This window comes from Rhinolophus ferrumequinum, chromosome 16 (assembly GCF_004115265.2).
Source record: "Rhinolophus ferrumequinum isolate MPI-CBG mRhiFer1 chromosome 16, mRhiFer1_v1.p, whole genome shotgun sequence".
Taxonomy (NCBI): Eukaryota; Metazoa; Chordata; class Mammalia; order Chiroptera; family Rhinolophidae; genus Rhinolophus; species Rhinolophus ferrumequinum.
The window spans coordinates 23,213,365-23,234,433 of NC_046299.1; the positions used below are offsets into that span (position 1 = coordinate 23,213,365).

At 46.2% G+C, this 21,069-nt stretch overlaps 1 protein-coding gene across 1 annotated transcript; it reads right to left on the reverse strand.

Moving 5' to 3' along the window:
* Positions 1-595: 595 nt before the first annotated feature.
* On the reverse strand, positions 596-21,025 carry DPCD (deleted in primary ciliary dyskinesia homolog (mouse)). Its single transcript, XM_033130071.1, is given in 8 exon segments — positions 596-897; positions 1,293-1,395; positions 7,993-8,126; positions 8,469-8,494; positions 8,497-8,592; positions 17,171-17,211; positions 17,213-17,249; positions 20,930-21,025. Coding segments are annotated over 8 exon segments (606 nt in total). The 5' UTR covers positions 20,994-21,025; the 3' UTR covers positions 596-792.
* Between the last annotated feature and the right edge of the window lie 44 nt (positions 21,026-21,069).

Consider the following 21,069-nt stretch of genomic DNA (forward strand, 5'->3'; position numbering starts at 1 on the left):
GAGATGTGCATGCTGGGCACAGGGTAAGACCAGCCACATGGCTCAGTGTCCCAAGGAACAAAGGTTCTTTTCTTTAAGAAAAGCTCTCATTCACCACCCACCCCTTTGCTTGGGTGGTAGTGTGTCACCTGTGGGGTATGGAGAAGGGACCCTGGAAGGGCTCCAGGCCGCCGGGGGCCAAACTGCTGTCCATGTGTGGTGACCCTTCTTCCCCTGACCTCAACACACACACTCTTCACCCTTATTCTGGCTTTTCACTCAGTGTCTTTACATCCTGGGCTCTGTTTCCAGGGTTTCTGCATTTTTAAATAAAAACTTCTCTCTCGCCCACCCTTATCTTAGGGAGTTCCTCTAGGCCACTTCTGCAAGCTAAGGTAGACAGGCACCCTTTAGCCTAGTCGTCTTCCGAACTGATGCAAACAGGTGGGGGAAGACCTCGGCCCTCTCCTGCATGGTCAGGGTCCCCCCCCACCCTCTTCACCACTAAGGCCCATGCCTCCCTTTATACGGAAGGTCCCTAGGACAGAGAAGGGAACGTTGCCACCAGCACCCTCCCTGGCGACAGGAGCATACAGAAGTGGACAAGAGGGCAGTCTACCTACAGCGACTCAGAATGACTTTACTCAGATCAGACCACGATGCAGGGGGCCAGGAGGGCCCCAAGGCCCAGCTCTTTCAGAGCCTGGAAGAGAAGAGACTGCCCTGTGCCAGAAAGGCCCAGGCCTCGAAGTCTCACAGCTGACAGGAAGAGCCTCACCCACTTGCCACCCCGGAAGTGCAGGCTCGGGTCCACTACTGGGTCTTGCAGTCCCCATCACTGCTGTGGGCCATCTTTACCTTCTTCAGCTCCTTCTGCAGCTCTGACTCCGCCAGCAGGACCTCCTTTGGCTTCTGGTACTGTAGACAAAGCCAGGGAGAAGACATAATTCAGTCACATCCCCCCTTCCTACACACACACACACACACCCTTCTGATCTCTTTATACAAAGATGAGGAAATTGAGGCCTACAGGCTTGAATGATTTGCTCAAGGTCACATGGCTGGGTAGGAGCAGGCCTTGGACCAGAACCCCAGTCCTGTGATTTCTACCCCTTCCCGTCACCCTCTATCCTCTTCCCGCTGTGATTCATAAGATCAGGTTTCTGCCTGAGCCCCCACCCTGCTCTCCCCATGCAGAACTAGAGATGCCTGTTCTGTAGCAAGCACACTCCAAAAAACTGGGGACTCCTATGGGCAGGGTAAGAGGTAGCCTCTCCCTGCTGCAGTGGTCAGTAAGTTTGGGTGAATCTTACGGAGATGATCAGGGTGCAGTTGGCATAAGCAAAGCTCAGCAAAGAGTCATCCAGAGGTAGCTGGTATCTGTCCAGGTCAGGAATGGAGAACTTCTTGTAGTACCTGTGGAGACATAAGGCGGCCATGGGGACACCCAGCAATATAACCCAAACAGTGGGCATCAGGCCCTCTGCCACCTAGCTTTAAATAGTTCTCCCACATCTTCCACACGGCCAGAGAGGAAGAGAAGCCAGTTAGAACACCAGTATTTTGGAGCTTAGTGGCTGGCCCTGGAAACAAAAGAATAAAAGGCCTATGGATGGTCCAGCAGAAAAGCAAGACGAGTCATGACTCCTTGATTAAGCCAGGGGTTAGAGTGACTCATACCACCCTTATTCTGGCTTTTCACCCAGTGTCTTCACATCCTGGGCTCTGTTTCCAAGGTTTCTGCATTTTCAAATAAAAACTTCTCCCTCGCCCACCCTTATCTCTGGGAGTTCCTCTGGGCCACTTCTGCAAGCTTGGGACTACCAAAGACAGAAGAAACCTGAAATACACAGATAGCTCAAGCAAGCCGGGCCTCCTCTGCACCCCAAGAAAATGTGATATGTGTGCTAACAAGGGACGGATAAGGACATCTAGGGCTGTCCTCCCAAACTGGGGACTGACAGTTACCGTTTACATGGGACTTCCAACTGAAGGCCTCAGCTACCCTTTTCCTTTGGGATCTCTCAAGGCGGTGTCAGCTGACTGACTTGTAGGCAGAGGGAAGTATAGCCACAAGGAGAAAGCTCCCAGAGAGAACAAACGTGACTCATCATGGAAGCTGGATTTCTGGGACTCGAGTACTTCGCTGGCCCTGAGACCCCACTCCTTTTCACACACCACACACAATCCCTATCATCTGTAGGTGCCAGTCCAGAGATTAATGATCCCTTTTAGTAAAGACACAAACAAAACAAAAAATCCCAGATAGCAACACCCATCCTATAATGTGTGTAACTGGACTTTGTTTTGCAGGAAATTTGACCTTTAAAGAAGAGGAAACTCGGCTCAGTGAGGTGAAATGTCTTCCAGTTGTCAATGGAGTCAGGATTAAAGTTCCTTGCTCCTAGTTTGGTGCTTATCACACCAGAGCACAAAGAATGGCCTATTCATCGTTAGCAGCAGGCCCGTTTGGCATTTTCCCAGGTGGAAGTATAGCCTAGGCTCTGGCCAGTGGCTGCCAGACCTGTCACCTGGACACGGCAGCAGCAGTGATGCTGCCGAGGATGTGTGGGCTGGGGAGGGAAACCTGCAGGCAGGTAGAAACAAACTCAAGTGAGGGGCCTGGAGAGGAGGGGCTTCTAATACTTCAGAGGAGCCTGGTCCTTGTGGTGACAGCTACCCCGAGTCCACTTCAAAAGCCCTGATGCCCTGGGGACTCAGAGAGTTGACATCAATGCAGCACTTCTGCCCCGCTCTCCCTGCCCAAATCCCTCAGTTTAGCAGAGGCTCTCAGGGCCCCTCTCCTCCCAGGTTCCCCGCTCCCCACCAAGGTGCTGGGACCCATGGCAGGAAAAGAATGTTTACTTAAAGTCTGACAGTTCAAAAGGAGTGGGGGCTGGGGGGGTCCTAATGGCACCACAGGTTTGCTTTATTTTCCAAAGCTCTGCCCCAGGGAAAGGCGATCCATCTGCCTGCCTAACGGGGTGGAATGCCTGCCTCATCCTCTTCCTAGCCAGCACAGGCTAAGGTCTCTTCCTGGGGCCCTAGGTCTGGCCAGCAAAGGTGGCAGACACTGATAATAGGGGAGAGTCAAAGGTTAAACAGCAGAGATTAGATGAACACAAAGGCTTGTTAGGAAGTGTTAACATCTTCCCTGCAAATATACACAAGAAGCAGAACCAGGAGAGGAGCAGCCCAACCACACGCAGCCCAGCAGAACCCACAGGGCCTGTGTAAGACCTTCCTGTATAGCATGGGGGTATCCTCTCTGCCTACCTGGCTTGCATGCTGGGCGGATAGGGGCACACCTGTGCACCCTCAGAGGGGCAATGTCCAGCTATATTCCCCAAGCTGGGGCAATGGGACTGCCAAAGGAATCCTGGGGTTTGGCCTCAATGACAGCAGGTCAAAGGGAATGTGAGGTGCGTGGCTTGCTGCCCCCTTCCCTGTCCTACTCCCATCTTTCAGGAGGCATCTCCTCACAGAGTAGCCCCGCCCCTTCTCACCTCCACTCCCTGATTTTGGGGTTTGCCCTGAGAGGAACAGCATTTGACTTTCTCACGAGCACCTGGACTAGAGAGGGATCCACTGTGCTTCTGGGGAAGTCAGAATGCTTAGCCTCAGGCAGCCCTAGGTAGGTAGCAAACATTTCCTAGGCATCAACTGTGTCCCAGGCCTCGAGCTGTGAGCTGGAGATTTAAGGGTAAAGAAGAAACAAGGCTACATCGCTGCCTGAGGAGACCGTGCTGTGTTCCTGCTAAAAGCTAACTCTTATAGGTTCCTGGGCTTTTTGCAAATATCCAACACTCCCCCAGTTCCACTTCCCTTCTCTGTCCTCAGTATCAGACACACATGAAAGGTGACATTTATTAATGCTTCTGTGCCAGGCACTGTTCTAGACACACTAAATCCTCAAAACAACCTTTTCAGGTTGGTTACTTCTATTATCCTTTTACAGAAAAGGAAACTGAGGCACAGAAAAGTTAGGTATCTTGCCAAAGTCACAAAACTCGTGAATGGAGATTCCCGAATTACAAGTAATAATTCATCAAATCTCCTGACCCCTCCATCTTTCCACATTCTTACCTCAAAGTACTAGACCACCTGGTCTAGGTTCCCTGCATTTCTCCAAGGATGGGGCAGGTATGGGGGGTGGGCTCCCCGAGGAGCCAGCCACCCTGCAGGTCCCCACAGCACTCTCTGTAAGATACGGTGGTCTTCTTTTCTGAATCTCAAAGGTGTTCAAAAGACATATGTGGAAGCAGACGCTCTCAGGAGGCCTCCTGGCCCTGCCCTGTGACCCTGGGAAAGCCAGGTAGCGTTGGACCCTCAGTTTCTTCCTCCAAATTCCTTCCTCAAACAAAGAAGCTGCCCTAAATGGACTTAAAGTTCATGGAACAGGCCAACTCTGTACCTCTCTTCAACATGTGCCAAAAAGCCCTCCTTCCTTTTGGCTATTTCAGAAATGACCTACCATACCCCATCACTCTCTTCCCACTGTATCCCCTTCCCAATTCCCAGTCCTTTCCCAGCCCAATCTCCCTTGCAGTGGACTGAGAAAGGCCAGGTCTTCAGAGAGAGACTGGAGGACAGGCTGAAAGAAAAGGCAGGGCGGGCCACTGTGGAGTCAGTCACACTGCCCCCTACAGTGCATGGGGCCATACCCCACCCGCCTCAAGGGGGAGTCCTGTACAGCTGCACACATGGTTGGCGGAGTGGTCCAGAGAAGCCCCCAGAGAGTCCAGCCCTTAGAAAATCGGTGGGCAAATCTTCCTTCTTCCTTAAACATCAAGGGTCCACACAAAAATGGCCATTCCTGCCTACAGCAGCCCCTCCTAGAGTCACAATACATATTCACATACTAAAGGCTCTCAGAAGTCCTACCGTGTTTCCCCGAAAATAAGACCTAGCCGGACAATCAGCTCTAATGCGTCTTTTGGAGCAAAAATTAATATAAGACCCGGTATTATATTTATTATATTATACCGGGTCTTATAGTAAACTAAGACCGGGTCTTACGTTAATTTTTGCTCCAAAAGACACATTAGAGCTGATTGTCTAGCTAGGTCTTATTTTCGGGGAAACAGAGTAAGTACCAAAGAGAAACTTGTTTAATCCAGAGTTTCCTGAACTTATTTGAATACCGAGTCCTTTTTTCTAGTGATGACCATTAACACCTCCCACAGTTTAGTATCGTTGATGCCAAATCAGCCGAATTCTCTTTAGGTCCCAATTTCCAAAGAATTGGGAACCCGCTTCAGGCCGGCCATTGTGCTAGGCATTTGTACCTATACGGTTTCATCAAATTCTCCAATCCTTGAGGTAGGTATGAGTATTCTCCTGTGATAGATGAGGAAACCTTGCCTAAAATTCCACAACTAATACATGGCAGAGGTCAGCTTTAAGCCGACATCTTCCCACTCCAACACCCTGGCTCATTCTACTTACAGCTGCCAGCTTCTAGGTGGAGGCTAAGAACATTTTATGCACAAACACTCTTAACAGGAACAGATGGTTCCACACTGGGATCCTGGAAAAGCACTTTCTTCCTTCTCTGATTCATCCTCACTAACACCTGAGGCCAACGGCATAATGCACTGGAATCAATTCCTTCATGAAAAGTGGCCAACCCAGTTCTTCAGGGACAAGGTAGTATGGACAGAGGAACTCTGGCTTCTATTAGTAACCACATGCCAGAACATTAGAACCAGGCAGGCACAGAACCTCCAGATGAAGGAAGAACTCAAATCAGAGAGAAATGTCACAGTGTGGTGGAACCCAGATGCCTGGGCATTGAGACTACCACTAACTTTACCTCCAGCAAGTCACTCCATCATGCTGACTTTACAGATACCCTTACATAACCATTAACATATAACACAAGAATAAAAATATGTACCCTGCCCACCTTTGGACAGTGTGATGACCAGAAAAAATATTTTTAAAGTATCCTAAGAAAGTTAAACACTGCTCAAAGGAATAGCCATTAAGTTCTGTTTAATTAATGGTAGTAAAGGTACAGGACACATTACTACTCCAGGTCAAAGATGAAAATGCCACTAGGCTCAGGATTAAGGGATTAGTGGTCCCTCTCGCCTACCTCCCAGCAGAGGGACCTGAGGCAGGCTAGGCTGGGCCACTGGACCAGAGGCTTAGCGTTGTCTCCAAAGGGGACACTGACAAACTCCTCTCCTCTCCAACCCCTGGTCCTACCCGCTCCAGGGGCACTACCCCACCACACCTGGCCTCACCCATCAGTTCAAAAATGTCTCCTGCTGCCTTGGGCACTGGAGTGGGCCTGTAGCCCTGGAGCTGCTGGCCAACAGCGCCACCTATGGCTGGAGACACGCAGGAGATGGGACCCGGAGGACCTCCCCACAGATGAATTTTTTTGGTGAGTTAGCTAGCCTCTCTTTTCTCACTCCCCAGTAATCACATTTCTGTCTGATATCTGTATTCGACAGTGACCTCTGGGGGACAAAAGGGAGGCAGCAGCCAGCTCCACAAACTGCTGGGCTGCAGATTCAAGTGCTATCAGAAGCACTTTTGTTCCCAGTTTGGACCCAAGGCCTCTTACGCCAGGGAATGCTTGCTGAAGCATGGAGTTTGTTTTCCTACAGGCAATTTCTCTGTTGTCTGAAATTGCTAAATTCCACTTTAGGCACTGACTCCTGTTAATGATGAGAACAATAACGGGAATAAAGTGCCTTTTGTCTGAGGGCTTCAAAGTGCTTTATAAACGCAAACCCTTATTATTATGACTTTATATTTATAGACAAGGTCCACTGCAGGGGCTACTGGCTGCATGTACAGCAATAATCCTGAAATTAATTCATTCATCTCCACCCCTTCCCTGTCCCCTTAACCCTGCCAAAGTGATGGGGTAGAGGGGAGGTCATAAGAAGTGGGCAGGACCCAGGGCTGCACTGGGGGAAGCCTGGGAGCCACGCGGCTTCCCTGTGGGCCTTGTGGATGGACTTGAGGGAGATGAAAGGGGAGGCTGGCACTACACCACCTGAGAAGATGGGCAGAGCTGTGTCCTCCTTACTGCATGTAAACCAGCGGGGGCACCTCTGAGCTAAGCTTAGCACCCCATGAGGCATGTTGGGTGGCTTCACAGCTTGTGGACCAGTAACTCACAAAACCTCCCATGTCAATACCCCGAATCTACATCATGGGAGTTGGTCATACACTGCAAGCCCTCTGGCCCACAGCAAGACTGATTCATTACAGCGTTCTTCCTTGTCTTGTGATCAGTCAGAGCTTCGGAACCATAAATGGGATCAATGCATTTCCAAGACGGTCAGCCCGGAGGCATCCTTGCCAGGATCAAATCTCCACCTTAGCCATCTTCTGTTCCCTCAACCCTACATTTTGCCTTCCCCCAGCAGACCACCAGGAGAGGAGCAAACAGAAGTTGAGTACTCCTTTTGAAAAGTAATGTAAGAGACTTCCAAGAGGCCAAAGCACCTGCCCACTGTCCCTCAGTCAAGGAAGGGATCAGGTTTGCTGCTCCAGGTTCAAAGTCCCGTAACTGCCATCTCAGATAAGTGTGACTTCCAGGTCCTAGCTCCCTGCCAGCTCCAACAGTGATATCCCCAGGCCAAGTTCACCATGGACTAGATCCAGCCAGAGGTCAGAGTCACAATAACCTCACAGCAAAACCACCTGAGATCACAAGTTAACAGCCAGGTGATTCCCTCATCCCCTCATTCAACAAACATTTATTGAGCCCCAGTATGTGTCAGGTACTGGACCAGACACATGTTCAAATTTCCCTGCCCTGATGGAGCCAATTACATTATTCCAGCTGGTCTTGCTGGAAGGAAGCCCTTTAGCTTTCAGTGCCTACTGGGGTTTTAGTGCAGCCTTCTTCCCTCCCTCCCTCAGAGTTGGAGGAGGCATCTCTGAGGCCCCTACCGGGGTAGGGGGCAGTCTGAGCCCTAACCCAGGTCAAAGCCCACCCCCACCCGGTTCAGACACAGGAAGCCCGCTACCCACCACACTACTTACTTTTTGTTGCTTGTTCTGACAACCACACAGCGCTCCTTCTGGTCCACACAGACACTATAGACATCTTTAGGGTAGGCGAGGTTTCGGATCCGCCACTGGAAACTCATCTTGGTGTCCTTGCGCATGAAGATGGGCTGCAGAAGGCAAATCCAACTCCAGGACTGTTCTTGGGGAGGGGCAGGAAGGGATGACTCCCCTTCCACAAAACTCTGCCCGCAGGCACCACGGGAGACAGTTCTTCTCCTCAGCTGCCTCTGATGCTGTTATCGCTGTGACATTCAGGACTGGGACACTCGCCCTGGGATGACCAAGCCAAAACCCTTTGGGTATTCATTCATCAAGCACCTCTAGACTACTGTGTGCAGGTGGGCACATTGGAGATGAGGAGTGAACAAAACATGGTCTGTCCTCAAGGGCTGGCAGCCCACTCCCCCTCAGCCCCCCCTAACCCAAGACACCTGACAGATAGGACATACATTGGCATTGTTCTCCTTGATGAGTCAGGCCCCAGGCTCCCTGCTCCATGGGGTGCTGGCTCTCCCACCTCAATCTGCCACTGGCCCAAGGCTCCCAGGGCACTTTTAACACGCCACTTTCTCACTGGGGAGAGAAGGAAGCAATGGGATTATGGGGATGAAAAGGGGCTCTGGCTCTTTTCTGCTGAATCACAGACATCACCGGAGGTAAGAGAACAGAATAAAAGTGGGAGCTATGGCCTTTCCAATGGCTTTGTCCATCAGAGCAGGGACCTCACGTCCTCTGAATCTCAGTAGAGCATTTAAACCTTAGACAACTGTATAGGCCATATCATCGACACCCAGACAAAGGAACTGGAAACAAACTCGGCAAGGAGCCAAGTGGAGTTAAGAAACCCCCAGTGTGGCTTCGACTAAGGGGAAAATGCAAGGGTTAGGAAAAAGCGTAGCTACGAGTAACTGGGAAAATTTGGTTCCCAAAAAGTGAGTTGACATGCATTTTTTTCCATCTAAAAATGTGCAAAAGAAAAAATGAAGTAAGAGGGTGAAGTTGATAGACAGATTTGGTCTCATGACTCAGAAAGTCCAAATGTAGAAATTTACTCATTTCAGGTAAACCAGGTTTAAAACAACAGCCCCAAAGTTGTATTTAAACAAATTTTGGGCACACATCATACTTTAAATGCATATTTATAGAAGATCTAATGGGAATTTTTTGTGATGGGGAATGATCCTCTTATCACGCAACCATCTCTATTTTACCTTCTTTACAACCCAGATGTTTGCATAAGATTTTTTTTGTTTTTTTCAAATAAGGCACATACATTGAAACAAACTAATTCAATGGACAGACCTGAAAGCCCTGCCAGGGTTTCTGGAACCCCACTCAGCCGTGTCATTAGGACTGCTGTCACAGGGCAGCCCATCACTCTGCAGGAGGGACTCCGGAGCTGAACCCCTCTGTTCCTTTCCCTTCCTGCTGCATTGGGGCATCATCCAGTCTGGGCAGCCCAGGTGCTGCTAAGGCCAGTAGCCTTCCTGACGCTGTTGTAAGGAGCTAATAAACAACTCAAAAGGGCCAGGGATTCTGCCGCAGCTGTTCCTGTTAGCTCCCTTTTCTGGGCTAGGGGATGAGAGCTGCTGTCTGATTCTCTGAATCAGGAGCACGGGTGGGTTTCTTTGAGGCCTTTGGAGCAGCTGTGCCAACCCAACACCCTGACTGCTCTAAGTAAAGCATGCAAGCTGAACACAAAAGTGTGCCTGTAAAATTAGAATTTTCCCTTGAATATGTGCCTTTACAAGGTCTGCTGCATTCTGCAGTGTGATTTTATTACGTCTTAGGGCCAAAAATTCTCCCTAGAAACACATTTCCAAGTTTATAATGAAAATTAATATGGAAGAGTAAAATTTGGAAATATGCTTTATAGGCAACTTTTTTTTTTCCACAAATACTTCTACTCTCTGAAGTGAATGGACTGTGACTGGGAGTATATCTAAATCTATTCATTTAACATAGCACCTCGCTTAACTGGAAGCCAGCCTTCTGGGGGGCCTCTGTCATAGTCACAAACTCAGAAGTGACAAATGCCTCCAAGCAGCGGCTTATCGTGAGAAGCCCCACACCGCTCACTCTATACCGTAGGAAAGATCGCTCCTCGATTCTCACTCAGACTATATATAAAAGGCTATGTGCAGAATAAGGCAGAAAATTGTTTCCCCAGGCATCCTGGCAACAGCATGAGAGGACAGCCCACATTGGAGGGCAATGGCAAAACTACAAAGTACGGGGACCATTTAGTGTGAGGGCAAACAAGCACCCTTAGACCCTGAGGGGATCACTATATGGTGGAACACAATCATCACACATTTAAAGGTGGAGGTTCCCTTAGAAAGCATCTAGTCCAATGCCTGTATTTTTCTAAATGGGAAATAGTGTTTCTTCCCTTGCCGCCTCCCTCCAAGCGGACAGAGTATGAAGAATTACCAATACTCAGAGAGATAAACGAACCCGCAAAAGCCACAGCTAAAATTCAGGTCTCCTACCTCTAAGTCCAGAATTTGAATCACTAATAAAAGGCTAAATTATATTCTATAAATGTTCAATAAGCATACATGATATTTAGAAAGGTTTCTATGTTTTTTAAGTAGCTCTACTTCTTTTTTTATATTTTAGTCTTTAAAAGAAAGGCTTTATCTGACAATGTAATTTATGAGGAGCACCTAACTCTCTGGGGCTGGATAAGTGAGGCATCCCAGTAATAACGGGCCTTGTTAAATCACATGTCCTAAAGCATGATACCAGTGTGGCCAACAGAGGCAATTGCGACCCCAGGATTTCCTGTCTACTCTTTTACTCCAAGGAATGTTGGGTTTTGCACAGAGGCCTTCCCAAGTACACTCAGGAGGAGGAAAGTCAGCTATTCATTTCTTTACCACTGACCTTAAAAAGCCACTTAGGTCACAGGAACTTAGTACCTTTGGTTGTTTCACCTTGTTTTGTTTGTTTGTTTGTTTCAATACTTTGGGATTAAATTCTTTGTTAGAAAGTCTCCTTATTCATTCCCTTATAAGACCAATAAATGATTTTGGTGAAGTCCTTGTTATTTTTTCCCACGGACGTGGGCAGGAATGCACACGTGCAAATCCACACTTTTTGTCTTCTTGTCCTGTCTTTGTTCCTGAACTCAAGGACAGCTCCTGAGGCAACAGAAGACTGCTTCCACCTGCTGTCACTCTGATTTGATTATATGTTAAACCCAAACTGGTGTGTGCAAGGCAGCTCCCTGGGATGCTGTCATATCTTCCCAGCTGAGCCAGGGCCAGTCCTTGGAAAGGAGACTTTCAATGACCCTATAAAGGATCTGATGGGGAATATATGAAGGAGGCAGCGCCTGGGGGCTTTTTCCTAAGTCAGCAGGAAGCAGGCTGATGTCCCAGACTGCTGAAAGGAGGCCCCATCTTTCAGGTGGGCTGGGAAGTCGAGGTCCTACAGGCCTCTTTCCCCAAAGCTCTGAGCGCTGGCCCACTTCCAATGTGGATAATTACATTCCCCTTTCCTAAATACTCCCTGCAGCTTAAACTGGATGTAGGATTCTTCTTTTCTGCCCTAAAACACTGCAACGTTGCTATGTGGCTATTAAACAGCTGCCACGTCCCATCCCTGAGGAGGCTGAAGAGAATCGAGTGGGTCATTTATAAAGCCAGTGAAGTGCTTGGGGATGAAAGTGCTCAATATCCTCCAAATGCAGCCTGGGGTGGTTAGGCTGGCAGTCAAATACCAAAGCAGATTAAGCCAGTAATCCGAATGTAATCGCTAGGGGATGGCCTGCCCTTCGGCCTCTGCACCTCTGGACATGCTGTGTTCCTCTGGGGCTGGTTTGATGTTCCGGTCATTGTTATGGGGCCCTTCAGTTTTTCCCTCTATGAATACATACAGCCTTCATGTAGGGGCTGTATGTATTCAGGGATAAGAATGAATAGCATTGAGAGGGTAGAAAGACTATGACACTACTATGCTTCTTAACACCAACTGGAAGAACTCCAACCTAGACAGACACACTACTGGCAATTCTTCCTCTATAAATTACTTTCTGAGTTTTTCTAACACAGAAAACCAGTTTGGCCAATTATCAAATTTATATAATAGCTAGGAAAAATGGAAACTATTCCTATTTATGGCCACTAAAACACTGTTCATATTTTACTTAATAGATAGAACAAACAAGTAAAAGTCGGTTCAGACCCTGGGATTATTTATATTTAAAAATTAATAATGAGACAGTTCCAGTCAAGATGGTGGAGTAGGTAAATGCTGTGCTCACCTCCTCCCAGGACCACATCAAAATTACAACTAAACTACAAAAAAACCAACTTTGAGAACCACCTGAAGTGTAGCTGAACACAAGTCCTATAATTAAGGATGTACAGAAGCCAAATGGAGACTGGTGGGAGGGGCCGAGGCACAGAATGGGCTGGTCCCACACCCATGTGTGGTGGTTAAAACTCAGGAGGGATATTTCGGCTTCAGAGGTACCCTCTGAGGAGTGTGGGGTTCCAGCCCCACACCAAGCTCCCCAGCCCAGGGTTCCAGTGCCAGGAAGAGATGTCCCATGACTTCTGGATGTGGAAACTAGTGGAGACTGTGAATAAGTGAGACAGAAGGCAGTTGGAGTTCCAGGAGCTCCTTTTAAAGAGCCCACATGGACTTACTTTCTGACAGACTCACTCTCAGCTCTAGAGCTAGGGCAGCAGCTTAAAAGGTGCCAGGGACATATGAGGAGGAACTGAATTGTCTGGCTTCAGAGCGAGGGCTGAAGGGGCAGCTTTCTCTTAGACAGAAGTGCTAGCAGAAGCCATTGTTCCTTTGTTGAGACCTACCCCCATCCAGCCTGCAGTGCAGGAGGGCGCCATATCTGAGTCTCCATCAACCTGGCTAACACCATTCACCCCACCCTGGTGACTCCCTGAGACCATGGCCCCACCCAACTTGCAGGCCCACCCAAGTTGATTCCAGTGGTTTTCTCATACAAACGGCCTGTCTTGGCTCATGCTGTGGGCTTTCCTAAAATCTCTCAAAGGTTCACAAACCCCAAACAAGCAGCATCTGACCTTGGCATGCCCTGTACCTCTTGCTAAGCAGTCCCAAGCCCAGCACTAGTGGCAGCCTCAGTTTGCAGCTTAGCCTCAGTTTGCAGCTTAGCCTCTCTGAGGCACCTCCAAGCCCAGCACAAGTGACACCCATCTGCAGATAACTTTGTACCTCATACCAAGTGGCTGTAGGCAGGGCACAGGCAGCAGCTAACATTGGCCTGTACCACAGTCCCTTCCAAGAGGCCCCAGAACCAACACACCAACAAAGAGATAGGAAACATAAAAATGGAAATAGAGAACATAAAAAAGAACCAGTCAGACATGAAGACTACAATAACTGAAATGAAGAATACCTTAGAGGGAATCAACAGTAGATTAGATGAAGCAGAGGACCTAATCAGCGATTTGGAAGATAAGGTAGCAGAAAACACCCAATCAGAATAACAAAACGAAAAAAGAATCCAAAGAAATGAGGACAGTTTAAGGGGCCACTGGGATAGCTGGGACATCAAGTATACCAACATTCATATCTTAGGAGTACCACAAAAAGGAGTGAGCAAGGAATTGAAAATCTATGGGGTACAACAAAAAGGAATTGAAAACCTATTTGAAGAAATTGACAGAAGAAAAATTTAAAGAAATAATGAAATATGACAGAAACTTCCCTAACCTGGTGAAACGAATTAGACATACAAGCCAGCAAGGGCAGAGTCCCAAACAAAGATGAACCCAAACAGGCCCACACCAAGACACATCATAATTAAAACACCAAAGGTTTATTTAAAGTCAAAGAGAGAATAGTAAAAAGCAGCAAGAGTAACCCAGTTAGTTACCTACAAGGAAATCTCATAAGACTGCCCAGCTGATTTCTCAACCATAAACTTTGCAGGCAAGAAGGGATGGCACAATAATATTCAAAAAATGATGAAAGCAAGGGACCCTACAACCAAGATTACTTCTACCCAGCAAAGCTATCATTTGGAATTATTAGAACAGATAAAAGAGCTTCCCAGACAAGAAAAAGCTAAAGGAATTTCATCACCAGCAAACCAGTATTACAAGAATGTTAAAGGGACTCCTGGAAGAAGAAAAAAGAAAAGATAAAAAAATATAAATAATACAATGGCAATAAACTATATATCTATTAGCAATTAACTATATTTTAAATGTAAATTGATTACATGCTCCAATCAAAAGACATAGGGCAGATGAATGGATAAGAGAAAAACAGGGCCCCTATATATACTGCCTGTAAGAGGCTCATTTCAGATGAAAGACACCACACAGACTGAAAGCAAAGGGATGGAAAAAAATATTTCATCAAAATGGAAAACAAAACAAAAAACAAAAACAAACAAACAAAATCTGTAGAGTAGTAGCAATACCTTATACCAGACAACAAAGTAGACTTTAAAACAAGGCTAAACAAGAGACAAAGAAGGACCCAGAAATTCCACTTCTGATATTTATGCAAAGAAACCCAAAAACACTAATTTGAAATCATATATATGCATCCATATGCGTACTGCAGCATTTTTACAATAGTCTAGATATGGAAGCAACCTAATTGTCCATCAATAGGTGAATGGATAAAGAAAAAGTGATAAATATATGTAATGGAATATACTCAGTTATAAAAAAGAATGACATCTTGCCACCTGCAACAACATGGATGGACCTAGAGGGTACTATGCTAAGTGAAATATGTCAGAGAAAGATGAATACCATTTGATTTCACTTATATGTGGAGTATAAAAAAGAAAATAAATGAACAACAAAACAGAAATAAACTCATAGATACAGAGAACATTTTGATGGTTGCCAAATGGGAGGGTATATTGGGGAATGGGTGAAAAAGGGGAAGGGATTAAGAAGGAGAAGTGCTTGGTAGTTGCAAATAATCATGTGTATGTAAAGTATAGCATAGGGAATATAGTCAATAATATTATAATAACTCTATGTACCGTGTCAGATGGGTACTAGACTTATCAGGGTGATCATTTCTTAAGTTTTATAAATACCAGTCACTATGTTGTACACCAAAAACTAATATAATATTGTATGTCAACTGTAATTGGAAAATAAATTAAAAATTATTAGAAAAAAAGAAAGAAAAGTTAATAATGAACACTACTTTGCAACGACAGCAGGTGGTGGGGTGTGGTGGTGGTTAGAAATGGGTAAGAAAAGGATCAGCTGTTCAAAGGGCCTGGTGTTTCGAGTGGGGTGTTCCTCTCTGCCCATCTCTGTCCTGTCCCCACCAGCCCCTACTCAGGTCATTCTGGGGAGAGCAAAATTTAGTATAAAGAAAAGAAAGCAGGGTTAAGTATTCTCAATTCCCAAGAGTTGTTGACTAAAGCATAGGCTCTCAATCAGACTTAGATTTAAATCCTAGCTCAGAAACTAACCAGCTACGTGATTCTGAACAAGGTGCTTAAACTCTTGAAGCTTCCATGTTTTGTTTGCTTTTTTAACTGTAAAATGGGGACAACAGTACCTACCTCATCGGGCCGTAATGAAGATGACTAAACGAGATAATTCACATAAGCACTTGGCATGGTGCTGAATGAAAGTTACGGTATGAATATCATTACTAGGTCAACTTTAGCCAAACATGTTCTCCCGTGAACCTCCATTTCTGCTTTTTCAGAAAGGAGTTTGGAGGCCACTGTCTAATTCCCGCCTGCCAAGAGGAGAAATGACAGATTAATGTGGGATGCTACAAATGAAGGAATCTGGACTTTTTTCATTTTAATTTCATGTCCAAGCACAACTAAGAGACCCAGGTTTTATTTGTTTATTTTTATAGCCACAGCAGCTATAGCTGTTTGATTTGCTCTGTGTAGGAAAGAGAGGTGACACTGGGGGCTGGGGGAGAGGAGCTGCAGCTAGTCCCCAGCCTGGTGATGCTGGTGGGTTAGCCCACGTGACCTCTGCTTTTCATAAGCTCGCCCCTGTTAGGCATTCCAAGGCTGTCACCCCCTGGGAGTGCTATAAATTACAATGCATTGTGAGGATATTACTACTGTATTGGTTTCCACCAAATCAGTGTCATATGCTAAACACATCAAGATTTTTAATAGTACCAGACTAAACCAATTGGGACTGGAGCCCAAGCAGCTCATAATAAGGAGGGATCAACACTTTACTCTTGACTGAACATGCGCAGGACAAACATTTAAAGACTGGGGACTAAGAGAATGCAAACCAGCATAATCCATGTTGTCGGTTTCTAGACATTTATGAGCTGTCAGAAAAAGGGAAAAAGAAATTCCCTCACCACTACCTACCTGTCGATCAGACCCAGGAAGAAATTAAAGTCAGGAATAATGACAAGAAAATAACCCAGTGCATGATTCCATCATTGGTCTTAGCATTTCAGGTAGAACTTAATAAAGAGACCACTCCCACTGCTGACAGCCTCAGGCCCTGGGTCAAGGCACCAGTCACCTAGCTCTGGGAAGTCAGTTAATGCTGCTGTGCAGACCTGGAACAGAGGATGGACAAATCAAATAATTCCAAGAAATCCAAGTTGGAGCCGATTCTTAGAGGAAAAGAGCTACAGGAATGCAAATGATAAGGCTGCAAAAACCACCATTCTACCCCTTACTCCCTTTGATTCAGACATTCTCCAAGATAAGGGTCATATTTCATAGTGTTTGCTTCTAAGCAAGGTCAGAAGCTGCTGCCTCTGGTACTGCTTGTTTTAATGTGGCTTCAAAGAGACAATAAAAGAAAAAAAAAAAAGAAAAAAAAAAACGAGCAAAAAATTGCAGTAAAAGCCTGTCCTTACCACTACAGGTTCACTTCCGGCGCCACCTTCTCTGTAAAGTTTCTCCCAGCGGTTTCTCTACATCCCCCATTCCACCTTAGAAGAATTACCCACTCTCTCATTTGTCTGGGGTGGAGTGCTCCAAACAGACTCCCACTCCACTTCTGTGTCTAGTGACCTCAGATTATTCTCAGGACAATCTTGCTTCAAAGACCTCAGTCTCCCCTGGCTCCCACATTTGATGCTGGGCCCCTCCCTCAAGCCCAGGTTAGGAGTATTCACCTGTGCTTAGGTCACTCCAAGTGTTCCTAAGGGCCCACGGGGAGCCCCTTTCACTTACCGAGGAGTTCACTCGTCTTCTCATCATATTCTTCGGCCATTCCTTCCGTCCGGGAACAAATAGTGCACCTTCCTTCTCCCTACGCACAAAGCAGAGAGCGCCTTACCCCAAGCCTCCTCTTGCCTCGCACCTTGCAGCTCAAGGGGTTCTACCTGGGAAATATCAAGAGCCTTGAGCACACTGAGAAACCCTCCCAGAGCCTCCCAACTCCTGCCAACCGTCGCCCACCATTACTTTAAGACATGTTCTGGGACTTTCTCCCTTTCTGAAGCTTTCTCTGAACATGTCTTTGCTCTGCCATTTCCTCCACGAGCAATAGCTCCATACTACTTTTCATCTCCTCCTTGCCCTCCTCGTCTTTCAAAATCTAGCTCAAATAACAGAGGACTGATGCCCAGCAGGCAGGCCCAACGTACACTTAATGAATAAGAGCCTCAAAGCCCTTAACCAGCTAAAGGTGCCACTTGCAACTGAGTCTGATCTACCAAGTCTTTTTCCTGTCCAATTCACTCCCCTGGGACACGGTTCCCTTACGTTGTGCCTAGTATATATTCTACGGAAATGCACCCCAAATCTGTACGCCTCTCAGCAGGTCCCGAGGTCACAACACCCTTAATCGTTTGGATGGCTCAAAGAGCTAGAAGGGGTTTTCCTGTCAGGAGTGGCGTACAAGATGCTGCCTGTGAGCGCAGAGGGTGTGTGGCCTGACCCTCTTCTCCCCCTGGAGTCCAGTCTTGAGTCCAGGCAGGACGTAGTGCTTACTATTGGCCAAGCGCTTTTCATCTTCTATTGTATTTAATTCTCACAATAATCCTAGATGCCACCATTACCTGTATTTCACAATGAGGAAAATTGAAGCTTAAAGGTCAGGCAACTTGTCCACAAGTCACAAAGCTACGTACGAAGTGACCCGCCCAGGCTTAAACTCACTTGCGGCCTATATCCATGCTCTAATAACCATACCAGGATCCAAGTGTTTATTGGTCATGTTTCTAGTGAATTACCTGTTTAGGCCTTAGCCTATTTTACTTGGGTATTCATCTTTTTTTTTTTTTTTACTAATCTAATTAAGCTTTGTATATACTAGCCACGTGTCATATATCTTGTACATATGCTGTTTCAACTGCCTTTTAACTTTGTTTAAAGTGAGTTTTCCCAAACAGGTGTTTAATTTTTATATAGTCAATTGTGTTTTCCTTTGTGGATACTACCCAGAAGTTGTGCTTAGAATATCCTCCCTTACCCAAAGATTATATTTCATTTATACTTTAGTCGAATACATAGTTGTTATATATATATGTATGTATGTATATATGTGTATGTATATAAAACATTTTAAGGATATTAATAGTATGATATTTTGCTAAAAGAAAAAATGCATATGTGTGATTGTAGATGCATGGAAAAATATAGCTTACGTATGAAATGTGATTTATGATTATCTCCAGATGGTAAGATTATGGGTGACTTGTTTATTTTTCATATTTCCATAATGAATATAAATTGTTTTTGAATAAAAATATAAAATGTATTAGTTCTCATTACCAACAGCAGTGATTCCTGGCGGGAAGGAGGTCACATCACTCACCCACCCACCCACACACACCCTAGGAGGGTAAATCTACAGGAGAGGTTTGACAAGGTGTATTCGTATATTTAATATTAGTTTGTCTTTTTTTTTTTTTTTTTGCTTGAAAAAAACACTAACAACATTGTTTCACCAAGATCCTGGTTTCAACACTGTTTGCTTCAACACTGTCCCGAGACCAAAGGAAGTGAAAGCAGGGACTTGACCAGATATTTGCACACCTATGTTCACAGCAGTATTATTCACAATAGTGGGAGCAACCCGAGTGTCCATGGACAGATGAACATACCACATGTGGTCTGTACATACAATGGACTATTCTTCAGTCTTAAAAAGGAAGTTTTGACACATGTGACAACAGGGATGAAACTTGAAGACATTATGCTAAATTAGCCAGTCTCAGAAGGACAAATATTGTATGACTCCACTTACATGAGGTTCCTATAGTAATCAAATTCATTAAGACTGAAAGTTGAAGGCTGGTTGCCAGAGGCTGGGGGCAGAGGGAATGGGGAATTAGTGTTTAATGGATATAGTTTCAGTTGAAGATGAAAAATTCTGGAGATGGATGGTAGTAATGCTCGCAGAACAATGTGAACGTACTTAATGCCACAGAACTATACACTTAAAATGGATAAAGTGGTAAATTCTATGTTCTGTATTTTTATGGTAAAAACAAAACCACTGTCCTATAATGTTCAAAATCTTTAACTTGGCATACGGGATCTATCGCAACATACCCCAATTTATTTGCAATCTCTCTTTATTTTCCACCATTTCCCCTCATTGCTTCCTGAGAAGAGAAACCTTTTATTCACCCTTGCACCCTAGCACCCAGTACCTGACATATTGTAAGTGGTTCTTAGGACTGATTGGGTGAATGAGTCAGCCTCACTAAATGTTTTGTATTCCCCTAGTAATTAGCCATATACTTTCACACCTCCATGCCTTTACATGTGAGTTATTCTTGCTGGAATAGCCATCCCTTCTTCTCCACTTAGCAAATGACTATTAATTCTTTAGGACCTATAAACATCACCTCTTCTGTCAGGCCTTCCTTCAAAGACCTGATTATTTCCCACTTTGTGCTCCCATAGCATTTTATAGAAGATTCTACCCTCTACTTAACACACACTCTTATTTATTTACATGTCTTTTCCTGACCACTCTATGAACTCCTGAGACAACATGTATTTCTGCTCTAGTACACAGCTTGGCACATAGTAAAAGCCTCCCTAAATGCTGCATGAATAAATGAGCAAATGAGCAGCTGATATTAACTTCCAGGCTTCCCTGACTGGCCTCTGCTTTAGGATGTAAGGATACCTAGCTGGTATCCTAAAAGCTACAGGAATTCAGACCTAATTCATCCTGGCTGCCAAGTGGGTCCAGGAAGGGACCTTGAAGCACGGAAGGTGGGGGGGACTACACCAGCCAATCTCAGGGTGAGAGAAAGTCAGACTCCATACCCCTGTGCCCATGTCTTCCAGGCGCAGCCCGGGACCCTCACTCTGTCTCCCCTAAAGACCCAGGGAACATTTAGAGCTTCACTTACAAACAATATTACAACTGGAAAGGACCTCAGAGATAACAGGTAGCCAGCCCATCCAGCTCATTTTACAGATGAGGAAAGTGCCGTTCCAACAGGTAAATGGGGCGACTAGGAGAGTCCCGGGCAAATTAATGGCAGAGTCGTTAACTACAGCGCAGTTCTGCCGCCTCTCCATGACACCAGGCTTCCTTCAGCAATAGAACCCCCAGACTGAGGTTCATGGGATCCCAGGTCAAGACTGGCTGGGGGCGCCGGGGCTGGTCTAAAACCTTGGATTTCAGTTTTCTTTTCTGTAAAATGGGGTGGAAACAGCCTCTAGGGTGAGGAGCAAATGACAATGAATGTGAAAGGAATTACGTATTATTTATTAGTAACAGAACTCCGAGCGGAGCGAGGTGATATACAGGAAATTAGGGGGTGTCCAGAGACACGTGTTCCAATCACATCATCTCTCTGGGCCTCAGTTTCCTCATCTCAAATGCAGGACCTGGCTTGGCTGGCGGCCGCGACCCTTCCAGCTCTGCCGTCCCAGGCTCTGAGGCCCTTCCTGGAGGCGCCAGCGTGGAGGGCTGGACCCTGGGGAAAAGGACGAGGGAGCTCACGGGGGGCCTCGAGTTACCGTCCTGCAGCAGCGCCGTCTTCTCAGCCGCCCGCAGACTCTCCAACCAGCCTGTCACCGCCATCTTCCCTCCGCCCAGTCGCGTGCCCAGCCGCTGCCATGGCGACCGTTCCGCCTAGGGTCACTTCCGCTTCACCCGG